Source organism: Aquila chrysaetos, chromosome 2, assembly GCF_900496995.4.
Source record: "Aquila chrysaetos chrysaetos chromosome 2, bAquChr1.4, whole genome shotgun sequence".
Lineage (NCBI taxonomy): Eukaryota > Metazoa > Chordata > Aves > Accipitriformes > Accipitridae > Aquila > Aquila chrysaetos.
This window is the reverse complement of record NC_044005.1, coordinates 17,881,989-17,899,445: the sequence shown is the minus strand read 5'-3', so window position 1 is coordinate 17,899,445 and position 17,457 is coordinate 17,881,989. Positions and strand designations below refer to the sequence as shown.

Sequence of the window (17,457 nt, the reverse complement as noted above, 5' to 3'; positions counted from 1 at the left end):
TTGGAAAGGAAGTAAAATTTTTTTCATTCTATTTAGTGTCTTTAAAATGAACTAAATTGCATTTATTATACCTGGGAGCTGAAGGTCTTAAAACAACATAGATATTATGCAGTGGCAAATGACGGTATTACTGGCAATTTACCCAGCCTTAGAATAGTGGTTTAATAGGGCTAAATACGTAGTTATCAGTTAGTGGTCCATTCTGTATATTTTCCTTTATTTAATTCCTCCCCAACTTTTATTTTTAGCATTAATGTATCCATATACACTGTTCTCTCTCCGAGGTGTTTGCCTAGTCCCTTCCCAATGATTTAGATGCTTTAATCTCTTAAGAAATGGTGAACCGTCGGTATTTTCAGTATGTAAACTATTGCAGTGTTTCGTGTTGAGGATGAATAGGTAATAGGAGAATGAAGGCAATTAAATAAACAGAAATAAGCACATTTTTAGGTAAATGTTGAAGGCATAATGTGACAACAGTCCCAATGCTTATTTTTACTATTTAGTGATGTTACCACTAAATGATATCATGTCATTTTCTCATAATTTTATATGAATGATTAATCATCTCTTTGGGAGAATACTGTTAAGCTACATCTTGATTTGCTGGTAACAACAATAAACTCTGTAAGGTGCAAATCACTGATGCTGATTATAAACCTTTGAAAGTATTATTTTTCATATTGATTTAAAAAAGGGACAGCTGTTACTTGTTTAGTCTGATTGGAAGGGGTATTTTGGGCATTTTTATTTCAGTAAAAATCTGGCATCCTGGAGGTTGTGATCAGTTCTGTATTAAAAACTGTGATTGAAATGACAGAGTCTAAACTCTTCATACACAGTCGCTCACAGTGTCGAACATAGTTTTGATTTTGTTGTCTTGGTTAACGCTCATGTAGTGTAATTTTATCAGAGTGTTTCCCTGCAGCTTTATGTTTTGGGCAGTATAATTGTTGAGGGCCAGATCCCTGGCTATTATAAATTGCTGAGGTCCTGTTCTTGAGATACGGTGCTTACCAACAGCTTTCACTAATTGACAAGCAGACCAAGAGGTTGTACATGAGAACAGGACAAAGTGGGCTTCTTCACTCAAATGCAGATAAATTCAAATACTAGAAACCTTGACTACTATAAATAAAAAAATGAGCGTGACAGAAAAAATATTGTGGAAATACTGGGTATGTCTTCCCAGTTCTTGTTGATAGTAGGGCTGCAGGAAAGATCTTTGTAATCTCTTAAAGCAATCAAGAATAAGTTATACACTGGGACATGGGAAATTATGCTGGTTGGTACCTTCTACAGAAGCTGTACTTTTGCTCCAGGAAGCGAATCTCATTTTGTCTTATGCCAGTCACCTTACTGTGCAAATGTTTCTGTGTCAAGAGTATTTCATCCCTCCTTAGTCACCTGTCTGATTAAACTCTGATTTCTAAGTATGTCTCTAATACAGCAATCTGCTGCCAATGTATAGATTCAAGTTGTCAGGACTGTCACACATGCAGACAGTGCTAGTAATTACCAAGGCAAAAAGAGACAAGCAGAACCCTTTCTTTACTAGTTTAAAACAAGCCTAAAAGCTAGTGTTTGGACTAGTTGTGAAGCCGTGTTTTCTCTGAGCAGTAGTTGCTTACCCTTTGTAAAGAAGGCTCATCTTTGAAGCATAAGATTTCCAGACACTTCAATCCAACATGACTCATATTTAGTAATTTTTGGCTTTGGACCATCGCATTGAGTATTTTCTGCATATTGATCAGAAGAGTTTTCTTACTGACACAGTGAAGTAGCTGGGCTCCTTTGAGGTTTTTTCAGACTGCATTTTCTCTGATTTATTTTGAGCTAATTCGAATGCTTTTTTAGTGATGAAGTTCCACATTTTAAATGTGCATGGTTCTTTGGCTGACAAAGAAAAAAGTCCTGAGATAGACTGGAGGTTTTAATTTAATTTTCATTTCCTTACAACTTTGTCAATTTTTCCTTCTTCGCTACCCCCAAAAAATCTAAAGTAGTATTTCAAGGAAGAATTCTGTTTTGTTGTGGCAATATTGTTTCATTCTAAGTTTTCTCTTGACTGCTTGCCTCACTTTGCAGGACAGAACTAACAAAAACTGTGGTGCTTCCTGAGTTAGTAGAACTGGCAAGAGATGAGGGCAGCAGTGTACGCCTTGCAGCTTTTGAGACGTTAGTGAATCTGCTCGATATGTTTGATGCAGGTAAGAATTTAATTTAGGCTTACTAGTCCAGTTCTTAATGCTTTAATGCATCTTATAAATGTTTTTAAATGCTTTTTGTTCTGTCTGCATTCTTCAGACATTTCTGATTTTATGTGTTTATTGTTTTACCCTTTATGTATTTCAAGTCTTGTAGTGCTTTATACATAGTAATTTTTAGGGAAGGTGAACCAGTTGTCCACAAAATCAGTTTTCTTATTCGAAGTTTCTAATGTAATATGGCTAAATGGAATGAGTAAAATTACTGTATAAATAATAGGAATATTGGGTTGTTAATATTTACTTAATGCTATTAATACACAGAATACAAAATGTTAGCTCAATAGGTGCCATTGCTTATGCTTTTTTTGCTGTTAACTAGTTTTTGCCTCTTAACTGAAGTAAAGCTAGTCCTAACTCCAGACTGCAGCCCGCTGTCTGAACTGAAGAACCCAGACTGGGGCAATGATACAATATTTGTGTGGGTATCAGTAAACCTGGCAGGTTTTAACATCCAGTGTTATATGTCAAACACATTTGTAAATTTTGGAACAGAAAATATTTCTTCATGTCCCAGAAACTGCAACATGCACAATTGATGGGTTTTAGAGGTACTAAGCATCAGCAATTACTATTTAAATCCCTTTAAACTTGTGGCTCTATGGCCCTGAAAACTTTCTTCTTTGCAATGAGAAAGTGCGTGTATTTTATAAAGCTTTTCTGTATTTAAAACAGAAAATGCAGATTCTTGTATTCTTCTTAGCGCTCTATATCTTTCCTCTGATCAACATGCATATTTCATGCTTCTCCAGGTGTATGGGTGAGTGTCTGTGTCTTCATGTGAGGAAGGAGAAATTCTCTGTTGTATCTGGTTCTTTTGACATCGTGGTGGTGGGTTACCTACACGCATGGCTCTCAGGTTCTCATCACAAGTTCAGTTCAACACTAATTGGAGCAAACTTGAACGAGAGCTGCTGTGACTGCTCCAGTATAGGGCAACATTCTGGGTAACTGCTGTGCCTTGTCCTCCAGTCAACTGCTCCATCTCAATTTTTTCAGGGGGATGTAGAAGACAGTAACAGCCAGCTTTTCTGGCTCTGTATCAATTGTGCTCTCTGCTGGGTTTTTTTCAGTTTTTGTTTTTTTTTTTTTACAACTGGAAAAGTACAAAGCAGCAAGGTACGTGATAGATCATGGCTATAGTGTATATGAAAAAAATATTTTATATTGTTGATCACTGCTCATTATTTGCCACTTTGCTCTTTGTACTGTCTTTTTCCAAGCTCTTCAGTTGTTTATCTTCATTAGCAACTCTGTATTTTGCACCACATTTCCCACTCCCACTCCCATCTTACTGACTCTACTACTCTTTCCTGATACATAAGTGAGGAGCAAATATTTACTGTTCAGGAACTTGGTGATGAATTGCTAAAATACATGATTGCATATAAGCCATATGGAGGAGTACATAAATAAATAAGATAGTTTTGGGGAGAATACCATAAATGGACTTTTTAGCAGTTAGTGCTTATATCAGTAAGTATGATAGTAAGTTAAGTTTCAAACTATTGAACCTTTGCATTGATGCTATCAAGTTTGTTTTTTTCTTTGCACCTCTCAGTCTTCACTCCTCCTCCCCCACCCCCCAATTGCTGTGAATACTGCTTTTAGCTATTGAAAAAACCTTAGAGAAAGCAATCAGGGATTATTTACAGGTTTGTAAGGCGTATGTTTCTAGAAATCTGGTTTGAGTAGTTTTTTGTTTCATGGCTAAACTAGAAAATGAACATTTTGAAGGTAGATGACCCAAAATTATATCCTAGGGTTTCTTTCCCACAATATCAGAATATTTCTTCAGGTCAGCCTAAATATTTTGTTCAGCCATAATTATTTGCTGAATTTTGGTGTTGATCTACCATTAAAAATTCCTAATCCCTTTAAAACTTGAACATTTAAAAATACAATGGTTTTATTTAAAACAAGTCAAAACACATAAATTTCTTTGAACATTTACTCCTTTACTTCATAAGGAGGCAGAGTGCTTGGATTTGACTTTAATTTCTAAATTATTCCATTTCTTTCCTCTGCCCTTAATTATTTTGTTTCTCTGTGAATTTATTGTTTACCAAAAGATTTTCAACCTCTTCTTCTCAGTAGGTTGAAAAAATTCACTTACAGCATATCCAGATTTTTCTTTTTACTGTCATGGTCATGTTCGGTCCTGATCTCCTTGTATTCCTACTATTGTAGGAAATCTTATTGTAGTAATGCAGTATTCTTTCTCTCCCTGTATTCTTGGTGAGTGGAGAAGTTAGTGACTGTTCATTTATTCTCTGTCTCATCCTTTACTGGGGGATGCCTTGTCCCTAAAAACAAACAAACCAGGTAAGGTATTCAAATTAGGACCTGTATTATGGTAGTATGTTTGTCATTTTCTATACTGCTTGTTTTCTACCTCCAGTGAGTGCCTGCCAAAAATACTCCTGAGCATGTTAAATGAGATTTTTCATAACTTATTATGGAAGTCCACTCTCTGTGCTCTTTTTAAAATGTTGACAAATGGCTAACTTTTAAAATTTCTTTTGTTTTTCAGATGATAGGAGTCAAACTGTGCTCCCCTTAGTGAAATCATTCTGTGAAAAATCCTTCAAAGCAGATGAATCTATCCTAGTTTCTTTATCTTTCCATTTAGGGAAACTGTGTAATGGATTATATGGTATGATTTAATGTTCTTTTTAAAAAAATCTTAAAAATGAGGGAAGATTGGAGAATTTGAAGCTCTAGGAAAATATCCAGATTTGAGTGTATCAAATGAAATGGTAGTTAGTAAAGGAAATATGGAAGTAAAAGTCCGAAATCATCTATTGCATAAATATTGGTTTTTGTGAATTTCCTCTTTAGGTGTCCATCTGTTTATTGGGGTTTTTATGTTTAGACAGAGACAGAGTTTTTTGTTCAGACAGGGTCAGAGATGGAAACATGGTGTTTATTGGTTTGACTGATTTATTTTGATTCCTTCTTGGATGTTCTGGAGCTTGTGAGCTGGATGACTGAATTTTTGAAACTAGAAACCTTTGAAAACACAGTATGATGTTAACTGTGTATGTTCACTTCTGTGCTTGATATTCTTGAGGCACAGTACAGAGTGTGGCCCGTAAGAACTACAGGGGAGAAAGGAGACCTAATGGCATGTGGATTCCCAGCTACAGCTGAGGCCAAATCTGCACCCGTAATTTTTGTGGTTTTCACTTGAGCAGAGCAAATCTTTCCTTGATCATTCTGCCCACCATATACCTTCTACACAGAGCTTACCTGGGGAGGGACAGCACAGAATTGTGGTTTTACATTATAGAGAATTTCCCCCTGGGCTCTTAAACCCTTTGATCTTTCTTACAGATCTTTAAAATGATCCTTTATGATCATGTTAGAGACTATTAAAGTGACCATTGCTTCACTACAAAGAACTCAAAAGGGCTGTTCCACAGTTTCAAGCTGTTATTTACAGAAACATAGAGCTAGGACAGTCCATCCTGTTCTTATCATGTCTTCCCAGTCATCTTTTTAATTGCTGATCTCTTAATCTCTGAACTCTGTCTGGCAGGTGCATATTTTTCTTGAAGTGTTACACCTTAGGAGAGCTGAACAAAGTGAAGGGGTTACTACATCTGTCTTGCAAGCTGTATTGCTGTTTACATTTTTCGGTATGAAAAACTGCGGGTTTGTTTTTTTTTTTTTTTTTTTTTTGCAACAGTTTGTGATAGTTTGACATTATTTGTTCAAGTGCAGCCTATGAAGCCTTTTTTTTTTTTTTTTTTTAATAAGTCTGACATCTAGTTAGTCTTTCTTTTTCCTGGCCTTGTGCAGGTGATATAGATATGGCTAAGCATAGTACCTTACCTCTGTCCTAATGGAACAATAGTCTAAATTTTTAAGACTATACGTCCAGTTTCTGAAGATAATTTTAAACTGTTTTCTGAAGAATAAGCATTCTCCCTCCTAGGTTGATGTTATTAGAATATTGAATAAGTCAGTCTCTAATCCAACATCCAAAAAACCAGTGAAAATACCAGAACTAGGATAGACCTTTCTTTATACAGTTGCCTATCTTGTCAGTGAACCATGGGTAACTTCAACTGTTTTTCCAAGCAGTTTTGCAGCACCTTCATAGTTTTTAATCTCTCTTTCCTGATCCCTTATTTTGCTTATGAAAAACATGACCTTTACTGCCTCTTTTCTGTTCACAGGTCCTGTTATTCAGTACTAGAAGGAAATGGAATCAGTTTGACAAGTTTTGCTTTTGCCATGTTGGCTGCTACTTGTTTTCTTGTTTTCTTTTTGGTATTTACAAGTAGATTTTTTTTGTTGTTGTTGTTGTTCAAATTTTTTCAAAAACATGAAAGTAATCTGGCTGATCTGTAATTATATGGCTTGTCCTTCACCTCTCTAACTATTAAATATCAGTACGACTTAGCCCTTTTCCATTCTGATATCTCACTTATTTAAGATTTCAGCAGCTAGTACTTTAAATACTTCTGAATACTGGAGTGAAGCACATCTGACCCTGCACGGTTTGAAAACCTCTTATATTTAAGTATTCACTGACCTGTTCCTTCTCTACTTAAAATTTGAATCTTTGTCACAGTTATTAATTGTACTGAGCCTGTTGATACTAGTGGAATTTGAGAAAGAAAATAAAAGCATTAAGCATTTCAACCTTCTTGGTACCAATCACTGATAGCTTTCCTCTCTCTCGAGTAGAAAACTGAGCATTTCCTTGATTGTTCTCTTATTACTAATGCACTTATAAAATTACTTGTAGTTTTTGAAGTCATCTCGCTAGTTGCATTCCAGTTTGTTCTGAGTTTTCTAATTTTATTCTTATATCTCTTTATTATCTGTAGCAACATGGCCTAATTTTTCACCTTTCTGCAAGCATGCATTCTTCATGTGACTGACTTCCATAAAGATCTAAAAATTTAATCAAGAAGAAACCAGTATTAGTGGAACAAACAAATATATTCACAATCCTGCAGTTAAAGTCCTGAGTATTTCAAGAATTATGTAAACAGAAATTAAGATTCACTCTGTTATAGTTAGCTGTCATGTTTCTGTAATCACTTTTTCTGTATCGTGTACTGATGACACTCTGCTAGACAGAAGGCGGGGGGGAGGAGGGATAAAAATCGACATATTTGACACTTTTGTAAATGAGATTTGTTTTGGGACGTTATTAATAGCATATGTAATGAGGAAAGTAAACTCTTTTTTTAGGCATTTTTACTCCTGAACAGCACTTACGTTTTTTGGAATTTTATAAGAAGCTTTCCACACTGGGTTTACAGCAGGAAAATGGACACAATGATAATCAACTACAACTTCAAACTTTGGAACAGGAAAAGAAGTATATTTCAGTGAGGAAGAACTGTGCTTACAATTTTCCAGTAAGTAACATTAATTTAAGGTTAACTAATTTGTGTCATGCATATAGTTCATTAAATAGGACTGCATGAGTGATAGAGAAGTTATTCTCAAATTGTACATTGTTAGCTAGATTCTAGCTCTCTCCTGGGAAGTTCAAGTTAGTGGCTTAAAGTAGAGGTTGTCCGAAAGAGTTACCAGGAAAGATTCCTCTTGGCAGAGCCTCAGAAAATTATTGGCAATTTTGGCTGAGAGAATGCTGTTCTAAGGGGTTACTGGTCTCATTCTTTCCTGCACATTTTCTCCAAACCCTTAGCACAAAGGCTTTGAGAAAATGGCTGTGAAACAGAGTCCCCAGTTTCAAACCACTCAAAGCTAGGTTTTTGCATTTGCTATGTCATGGCATTTTAGGGAGTTGAAGATTGAATCTGAATGGTTAGTTTCATGTGTTAGTCATGTTCCTGCCTGAATACAGAAAGTCTTTTCAAGTTTATGTGAGGTCTTTAAACTTACCACTCATGTTTCTGTAAATCTACTTTGTATTTTGACATTCTGCATTTATATTTAAAGAAAATATATTTGCACCAAGAGCCAGTAGACAGTTTTTATTCTACCTTTTAAACACAAGCACCCTGTATGTAGGTAGACATCTCTTGGTTTATTTGAGCAACTATAAAGTATGTACACACACAATTATGTTGAAATTCAGATTCTTTCTTTGCTGCTTGCTAAAATGTTCTTTGTTTTTGAAGTCTCCAGTTGCAGCTTCCACTAGTGTACAGAAATATTAACCATATTTATAAAACTAAGGTTTTATATCTTGTGGTTTTAATCTATGTCTTCAGAAGAAGAGCCTGCAGCATGTCTAGAAGATACGTAAATCCAGTTTAGTTCTCAACTCCAGAATTTGTCTAGTGCCTGTGTTTTGACATGGCCATCAAGAATGCCGCACTTCCTCTTTAAAATCACAACCTGTTATCTCCCAAGTGTCTTGCTGGTTGTACTTCAGTGTTTTCATCTAATAATCTCTGATAGTGTAGTCCTTTAGCTATACAGTTAATAAAAGACTTATCTTTCCACAGGCCATGATTGTTTTTGTGGATCCAAAGAACTTCCATTTAGAACTGTATTCTATATTCTTCTGCCTTTGTCATGACCCTGAAGTTCCCGTCAGATATACTATGGCCATAAGCTTCTATGAAGTAAGTCTGTAGTGGTTCTTTGTTAGTACTTACATGTTTTTATTTTATGTTGTTTTCTTCTTTAATCTTACATTTGTGACTGTTGAACCAAAATAAAAGGACTTGAGAAAACTTATTGAAATTATTTAGTTTGTCAACGGTGTTCAGTCCCTTCTAACCTCTGTATATAGCCCATATACACACATTAGTCTATTTAAGTTGTGGGACATTTGGCTACAAGAGCCTACTGCTAGGTAAGCTTTTAAGGAGCAAAAGCTAGAAGAAACTTATAATGGTCTAGTACCACAAACATAAACAATTGTAGTAATTGCAATATCTGAAGGTTTTCAATGGTGTTAGAAAACAATGAGACAAATGGGAGAAAGGAACTTGCCGCTTTCTGGTCCTGAAAACCTTCTTTAGAACTGTACAGTTTGCTGGTGTATGCTGGTGTTCTGTGGAGAATATTTATATGGATCAAATCTAAATTAAATGCTCGATTTAACTTGAAACTACTTGGAAATTCATGCAGATGTAAAAGCATATGTATTCTTATTATTCCATTCAGTTTACATAAGTTCCACTGTATTATTTTCATAAAAGTTAAAAAACATAGAACTGCATAGTTATTATTAGCTATATGGAGTGAATTCCAGAAGTGAAAATAAACTCTCTCCTGACTGTAGGAACCCATATAGGGAGATCTTCAAAGTTTTCATAGTGTTTTACTGAGAATCATTGTGTTTCAGTCCTTGAGCTAGCCTTTTATCCCCTTTTGTTGCTGGGGAAATTGATAAGTTAGCAGCTTGCTGGAAGCATTTAAATCACTAGTAGAGGCATAAACGGCTTTATTTCCACCATTATAAGAAAGGTGGGCGGATTTCCAGTTCTCATTACCTATTGATGCCTTGTCTTAACAAATGATAATCCAAGGTAATTGTTGAAATTCTGAAATTAGCATCTAATTCTACATCACATTTTGTGTTAGATGTATAACACTTTTAAGGTACTGCCTGAATATAAGCAAAGTATTTTAGCTCATTTTAAAAAACCTGTAAAATTATACCTTGGTCTGAATGTACATTTAGTGCTGGTTGATTTAATTTTAACACCATAACTAGGCAACCATGTGACAGCCAAAAATGAGTAATTTATGGAATTCACTGCTAGGTGGATTTTTTTTTTTTTGGTAAAATAAACTCCCTGTAGCAATTTCCTTAAAGCTTCATCTTGATTGGAAGTAAGCTCTTATTTTCACTTGGCTTATATAAATAAAGAAAACCATTAAAAAGCATCATCTAAATATTCCATATGGCAAAAATCTCATTCCTCAAGTTTTTCCATATTTGCTATAAAACCTTTTTAACAGTGTGGAGATGGACTGCTGGTGTTTTTTAGAAACTTGTATGTGACTTATGAATCACAGTCAAAAAAACTAAAGAAATAAGGAGTGAAAACTTCAGATGGAAAGGTTAGGGAAACTTAAGATCCAGCACAGGCTAAGGCAATTTAAATATTTTATGTTTTGTAAATTATATAGCAGACTGACTGTTAACTCTCCTAAGGAGCATGAAGTACAACATTTGAATATTCCAGAAGGAATTTTTCTAGCCTTGCAGTGCAGTCTTAAAAATTTTTGGTAAATGTGAAACAGAGTTAATACTAAAAGCATGTTTCATGGTTAGATAATAGGCCTGTTTCTTGACTTATGTTCTTTATATGAGCATATTTGTAATGTGATCCATTGGAAAGTACACAACTTTAGAAGGCTGATATTAAACAATTCTGCATCCCTTCTTCATGCTTGCTGTAAAGTAAGCACATGGAGTATAGTTGTTGTAGTGCCATGGAACTAAAGAATGTTTCACCTTGCTATCTTACTGTTATTTTTTAGGTTGCTAAGCTTTTAAATTCTGGTGTGTATACAATACACAAAGAACTGGTTACACTATTACAGGATGAGTCACTGGAGGTAATATGCTTTTATTGGAACTTTCTTTTGCTTGTTACATTGAGCAGATTATCTTGATGTTTAATAACTCTGCAGTAAGACAATAGAGTAACTGAAATGATCAACAGCTTTTACTTCTGTTTAACAGACACTTCATAAAGATGCCAGCCTTCTGTGAATAAAAAGGAGGAAAATAGGAAGGTGTTTGAATTTAGTAAACCCACACTGAATTTATTAGCTTTTAAAATATTCATTCTAAATTGTTTTAATTGCTATATTATTTATTACCTTACAAATTCTGTGAAAATATTTAGTTTTGGTACTATATTAAAATAATCATTGATAGCGTTCAAGGTTTTTGCTTCATTTTATTTTCGTTTCCTCAATTGAAGAGGAGATGAAGAAGTTGTGTATTGTTCAAAGATCAAGATTTATAGAAAGAGTTTCAGTCCAAGATCCGGTACAGAATCTGTGAGCGTGTATGAGACAGTTTAGTTTAGTGTACCTCAGTTTCAACCTGCGTAAAACATAAATCAGTTACGTTACAGACAATACAGCGAGACTCTTCTGGATTTGAAAAAAAGACAAATATTTATGTTTGAGACAAAATCACCATTTCCTCTGATACCAGTTATTCCGATAGTTGATCTTTTTTGTTTTCTGTGTAGGATCTTTGGATATGGCATGGAAAAATGAGTTTAGCTTTCAGGTGCTCCTTTTTGTTTTGGTACCCTTTGTTAGACATTTTCAAGGAAATCAGAAGTGTTCATAGAACATCTACATATAGTTTATGAAATTCTGACCCATCTTAAAAGATTTCTCAGGTTGAACACCTGAAAGCTGAGACTCAGAAGCAGCTGGTGATTTTGAAAAATTCCTTGGTTTGATCCCTATACAGTTATCTAAATAATAATAAATATTTTGTGCTTTATCTTATATACCACCTCAGTCAGAACTGGTGCCAAAAAATATTTAATTATGTACTTTTCTAATCTAGTTTCAAGTATTACAACATTTGACAGTAGGGTTATTCTATTAATACAGGCTATATATTCTATTTTCAATTATCAACTGCAGTTTTTCTTAAAGCAGGAAAAATTGCTTTTGGGATTCAGCTGACAAATATAAAAAAACCATTTTTTTGTGTTTGTTGAGGCTTTTAACTGTCTATAAAATACAGATCTTTCTTAAGAATGAATGTTCATTTTAAAATATTGTATGCTCTGAGTAGTTTAGAAAGCATTGACTGTGGTATTCACATAAATCAAAACTGTAAGTTTGTTTTCCTGAACTGAAACCTATAATACTTATATTACTTACTGCATTAAAACATCAATTTAAAATCCCAGTCCTCCTCATCAATGCAAATAAATGCAAATATGTTGCATCTCTTCTTTTTTTTTTTTTTGTTTTGTTTTGTTTTGTTTTGTTTTGTTTTGTTTTGTTTTGTTTTTACACGGATGTGACAGAACAGTAACATAAGAGATGTCAGAAAGTTAATTTACAGACCTCATTCATACAGCCTTTCTTTAAACAGGTGTTAGATGCCCTGGTTGGTCACCTTCCTGAAATCCTTGAACTAATGACTAATGGAGGCGAAAACAGTGGATCAGAAAGCAAGGTGGGTATTCTCATGTTTTTTTTTAATTTGCTTTCTAAATGAAGGTAGTGGCAAAGTTGTTCAGACATACATTGTATGAAAAGGCTTTCGTGATTAGTTTCTGCTTTGGAGAGATACAAAGTTTCTGTGCTTTTTTGATTGTTTGTTGACTTTATAAACTTTAAAATAAAAAAAAGGTTTTGAAAGATCAGACTGAATATAAAAGTGAACAGTTTATCTATGTTCTTTTTCTAATTAATTACAGATTTGCTGAAATAGATCAAAATTTGAAATACACTCATTAAGTTAAAACAAATCTTGGTTTCATGCTAAAGGAGTGATAGCTAATACTTAATTTTTTTATTTTTTTTTTGTAATATTGATGTGGCAGCTGCCTATGGTTGCCATTTTCAGACACAGCTTCTCCTAGAAGGAAGCCTATTTTCTCAAGGCACTGAAATAGGATTTAGGAGATCTGTATTCAGCTCCCAACTTTGCTAATTTAATTGTATGTGGCTCTGAATGATGGTTTATTCAGTGACTCCTCACCTGTAAAATAGAACATAAAAGATCATCTCCTGCTTCAAGATGCTGTTTTGAGCATATTTCCTAGATGTATAGAGAAATTGAGATATTCCAACAATATGAGAACTGAATAAATTTATTTTATTGTATGGACAAAAGTTGAGAGTGTAATTTAAAATGTGAATTTGTCAGATGTTTACAGCATAAATGCATATAACGTATAAAAAGTGCAATGTCAAGTGTGGCAATCTGTTTCATTTTGCTTAGTGCTAAAGAGAATTTAGCTTGGCTACTATAGTCTTTCCCTCCTACTGAGAAAAGAAGTATAATTCCCACTAAAATTAATTAGGGAGCTGAGAAGTATAACTGCAAAGTTTAAGAAGCTAGAAAGAAAATGGGATTTATTTGGTTTGAGAAAGAGAAGTCTGAGGAGGGTTGTCATAATCATAGAATCATAGAATGGTTTGGGTCAGAAGGGACCTTAAAGATCATCTAGTTCCAACCCCCCTGCCATGGGCAGGGACACCTTCCACTAGACCAGGTTGCTCAAAGCCCCATCCAACCTGGCCTTGGACACTTCCAGGGATGGAGCATCCACAACTTCTCTGGGCAACTTGTTCCAGTGCCTCACCACCCTCACAGTGAAGAACTTCCTCCTTACATCTAATCTAAATCTACCCTCTTTCAGTTTAAAGTAATGGTCTTCATATCTGTAAAAGGGTATTACAAAGAGAACAGTGATTAGTTTTTCTTTGTCAGGAGCGGGGGTTGGAAATGGAAGTGTATTTAGTTAGGTACTGGAATAGCTCTTTGATTAGTCAAGTGGCATTTACTGCTTAGGGGAGATTTAATCCTGATTATTAAATTTTTTTAAGAAAAAGTTAGACTAATATCTACTGGAAACGGTCACAGTGTAGCTGATCCTGTCTGAGGAGAGGAATTAATTGACCCCTTAAAATCTCTTCCCTTCTTACATTGTTGTGATGTGCTTTTTAAGCATAGTAACATGATATATAGCTAGAAGATGTAAAATTATTTTGATGTTTATATTTTTATTTCTAGTTATTGTCTATTCCTGACTTGATTCCTGCATTAACAACAGCAGAACAGAGAGCAGCAACTTCTTTAAAATGGAGAACTCATGAGAAGTTACTACAAAAATATGCATGTCTCCCTCATATCATACCAAGTGATCAGATTTATTACCGTTTTCTTCACAGAATGTTGACAATCATTTTGACAAACGTGAGCCTGCCTCTTTCCCATTGTTTTTTATTTGTTTATGCTATTTAGAACAATGACCACCAGATATTTGCAATGCGTAGTACTTTATATTAATCTTAATGTTTGATTTCTCATTGCATATAGTATATCAGGCTGTGGTTTTTTATGTAAGACTGAGAAATTGCTCTGAGAACATCCCCCTATTTAAGGAGCAAAATCTGGATTGACAGATTATCATGTTTTTCCTCCCACTCAAGAATTCTTCCCTTTCCTTGTGCTCATTATCAGTTTGTTTCTAGGTAAATCAAAACTTTTTCTTCTGAGATATGCCGCCTTTTTCCTGATTCCATACATTACTTTGCATTGTGCTCCATTCTTTATGAAAGAACACTTTATTCTGAAAATAAATTACCATTTAGAGCTACTAGTTTGAAATTTTATGGAATTAATTCAAGAGTAAAACTGTCTGTTGTAAGAGAAGATGTTGTAAGTTTTATTTTCTAACACGTGCAATATAGAAGGTGCCTTCCAGACATGGACTACTTTAAGGTCTTTATGAAATAGTTGAATAAACAAGTTAGATAGAAGTGATAAAGAAGTAGGTGTCTTATGAATTGGCCGAAATTCCTTATTGTCCCTTACATTATGCCAATTATTTAAAAATTTATAAAGTTAGGCTAAAGTTTAGCTATTTTTTCTACTTGTAGAATTTGTATACATTTTTGGTCATACTCCTTCAGCTATGTTTAATGGTGTTCCCCTTTATTTCTTTCAAGAACGTCCTGCCAGTCCAAAAAGCAGCTGCTCGAACTCTCTGCGTTTATTTGCGTTATAATCGCAAACAAGAACAGAGGCATGAGGTTATTCAGAAACTGATTGAACGTAAGATAATTTTTCCTTGATGACTTAGAGATGCAAGTTAGTTTTGACTGAAGATCTATTTATGGTTATATTTATTCAGTGTAACTTCCTGCCATCATTGGAGGGATTACACTTAGAAGACATTCAGTTGCTCATATTATCACCAGGCAAAACATATTGTGCGTATGCGAGGAATATAGCTGAAGCTTATGCAAAGGAATTGGGAAAGAGGCAATATGGGAAACTGATAATATGCCAAGACCCCTCCAACCCTACTTCTTGAATCCAAAATTGCTTAGCTGTAGGTGCTGCAATATACAAAGCAGAGTTCCTCTACAGAAGTAAAATTCTCTAGAGGCTTCAGCATAAGAAGTGCTGAATAAATCTTCTCAGAAATTAATTTATGAATGAGTTAGTCACCCAAGTTGACTTCCAGGTCTGTGCTATGTGTTTTAAAGATAGGTTAGAAGTTTGAATAGTTCCCATTAGCAATTCTTAATGTTTACATGGAAATTTTGATACATCAGTGACATGGTTTGAAAGGCGTGTAGGGCTTTCTTTGTTCAACATAGTAGCTAGTTCACTTGCTATTTTTGCTTTTTCAAATGGTTAAAGGGACAGGTTGTAGTTCTGAAAAAAATGCTCACTGACAGAAATGGTCATTGAATTCAGAAGGTTAGGTTTTCACTGAAAGAAAGAATTGAGGTAGACTGAGAAAGCGTGCCTTGTGATGAGTGTGATTATCTTTGAGTCAAAGGTTAACCTTTGAAGTGTTTTCTATCTGACACTGAAAACTTAATGCCTGTGGTTTGTTATTTTTCAGAACTGGGCCAAGGAAAAAGTTATTGGAACAGACTTCGTTTTTTAGATACTTGTGAATTCATTATGGAACTGTTTTCAAAATCATTCTTCTGTAAATACTTCTTTCTACCTGTGCTTGAACTTACACATGATCCAGTGGCAAATGTGAGGTACTGTACGAAGACTATGTAGCACTGTACAGTAAAAAAGCTTTAAATAATATATTAAGAAATATTGTTACAGGTTTTATGTCTTGTTTAAATAATGGGACTTGAGTAAAAAGGTACAGAGCCTTCAGGGTGACCAGTATTAAAGGTGTAGGGGACTATGAGAATGATGTTAGAAAACCAGAGAAGCAGGTCAGTCTGGGTTTTTGGGAGACTGATCAAAAGTGTCGGGTTTTGGGAGTGAAAGGAACACTGAGGCAGAGGAGCCAGCAGTAGTTGAGAAGAAAGTAACATGCTGTTTCATAGGTGTAGAGAAACGTAACTTCACAGTCTCCATTAATTTCCATGCATTTCAACTTCACTATATGTAAAGTAAACCACACAAACAATTCTTTCAGTGGTCTGAGCTTAACCAGTTAGCGTAGGTTTCACCTTATGTAAAAGTTTTCTTCTTAATTGTTAAAGTAAATTGAAAAAGAACAGAAAAATGTAAGGGAATTTGGTATGTTACTAATTTTTATAGTGTTTTTTCCATTATTTTTGTAGTCAATTCAGCAGGATCCCAAACCTAAAAACTGAGCCATTTGGTGCATATAGGTTAACATTCATGTCTCATTCCTTAAGTTAAGAGGATTATATTAAAACAATAAACTAAATTTGTATATAATCTGAAGTAGCTTATTGCTTTTAACAAACATTTTAATTAAAAGCTCTATTGATACAATATTAAAATTTAATGGAAACTTGAAATAACTTGCAATCCCTTAACTGACATTAAAATTAATTTTGTCATTGTTCTTTTCTGGATTCTTCCTTAACATGTTTTACAAAAGAATACCCTGTTCCAGGATATTTAGGTACCTGATAGCTAGATGTGTAGGTAATTTTGAAAATCTAGACCTCTTCTTATCTTTCTAGGTTAAACACTGTAGTCCTGATGTATGGAGCAGTTTTTGAAAATGTTACAGTATGTCTGGAAACAACACATAAGCAACAACCATTTCTGAAAAATAAGACCTAATAACTTAATTATTTTATGTCAAATGCTAGCATGCAATACAAAAATTAATAATGTTTGTTAAACATCTGTATCAAAAGGTGAATATTTACCACTTTTTTGTAGAATGAAGCTATGCTATTTGTTGCCAAAAGTTAAATCTACTCTGAAGATTCCCACGGATAAACATTTACTTCAGCAGTTGGAATTATGTATAAGAAAACTTCTGTGTCAAGAGAAAGACAAAGATGTCCTGACTATTGTAAAAAGAGTAAGAATTTTTCTTTTCCAGCAGCGTTTTGTCTTGGGGTTATCATTAAAAGTTAAGATGATCAAAGTTATGCTTTCTGTTGATTCTCTTAATGCAAGAACAGAAGACTAAAGAATTCTCTTGTCTATTATGTAATTTTGAACAATTAAGAGAAGATGTAGTATAGTGCATTCTGTCAAATTTAAGAGAGTTGGTGTTTCCTTGGTTACTTAGATTGCAGTTATTTCCTAGTGACTGGGATTCAGGATTTTGGC

The 17,457-nt window shown here is 34.4% G+C and overlaps 1 protein-coding gene across 8 annotated transcripts in view; it reads left to right on the top strand.

The window, feature by feature from the left end:
* The window catches only part of PPP4R4 (protein phosphatase 4 regulatory subunit 4), a 73,717-nt gene that overhangs the window by 43,519 nt on the left and 12,741 nt on the right, over nucleotides 1–17,457 (top strand). For 7 of the 8 annotated variants that reach the window (XR_003927500.1, XR_003927504.1, XM_030042286.1 and 4 more), the window contains 10 exons: nucleotides 2,089–2,210; nucleotides 4,801–4,923; nucleotides 7,479–7,648; nucleotides 8,708–8,827; nucleotides 10,701–10,778; nucleotides 12,295–12,378; nucleotides 13,945–14,127; nucleotides 14,883–14,988; nucleotides 15,791–15,938; nucleotides 17,059–17,203. Coding sequence is in view for 6 of the 8 variants with exons in the window: in XM_030042286.1 (XP_029898146.1) it covers nucleotides 2,089–2,210; nucleotides 4,801–4,923; nucleotides 7,479–7,648; nucleotides 8,708–8,827; nucleotides 10,701–10,778; nucleotides 12,295–12,378; nucleotides 13,945–14,127; nucleotides 14,883–14,988; nucleotides 15,791–15,938; nucleotides 17,059–17,203 (1,279 nt within the window). In the remaining 2 variants the exon portion in view is untranslated. The remainder of the gene's footprint in view (nucleotides 1–2,088; nucleotides 2,211–4,800; nucleotides 4,924–7,478; nucleotides 7,649–8,707; nucleotides 8,828–10,700; nucleotides 10,779–12,294; nucleotides 12,379–13,944; nucleotides 14,128–14,882; nucleotides 14,989–15,790; nucleotides 15,939–17,058; nucleotides 17,204–17,457) is intronic. The other variant, XM_030042295.1, reaches the window with a different exon arrangement.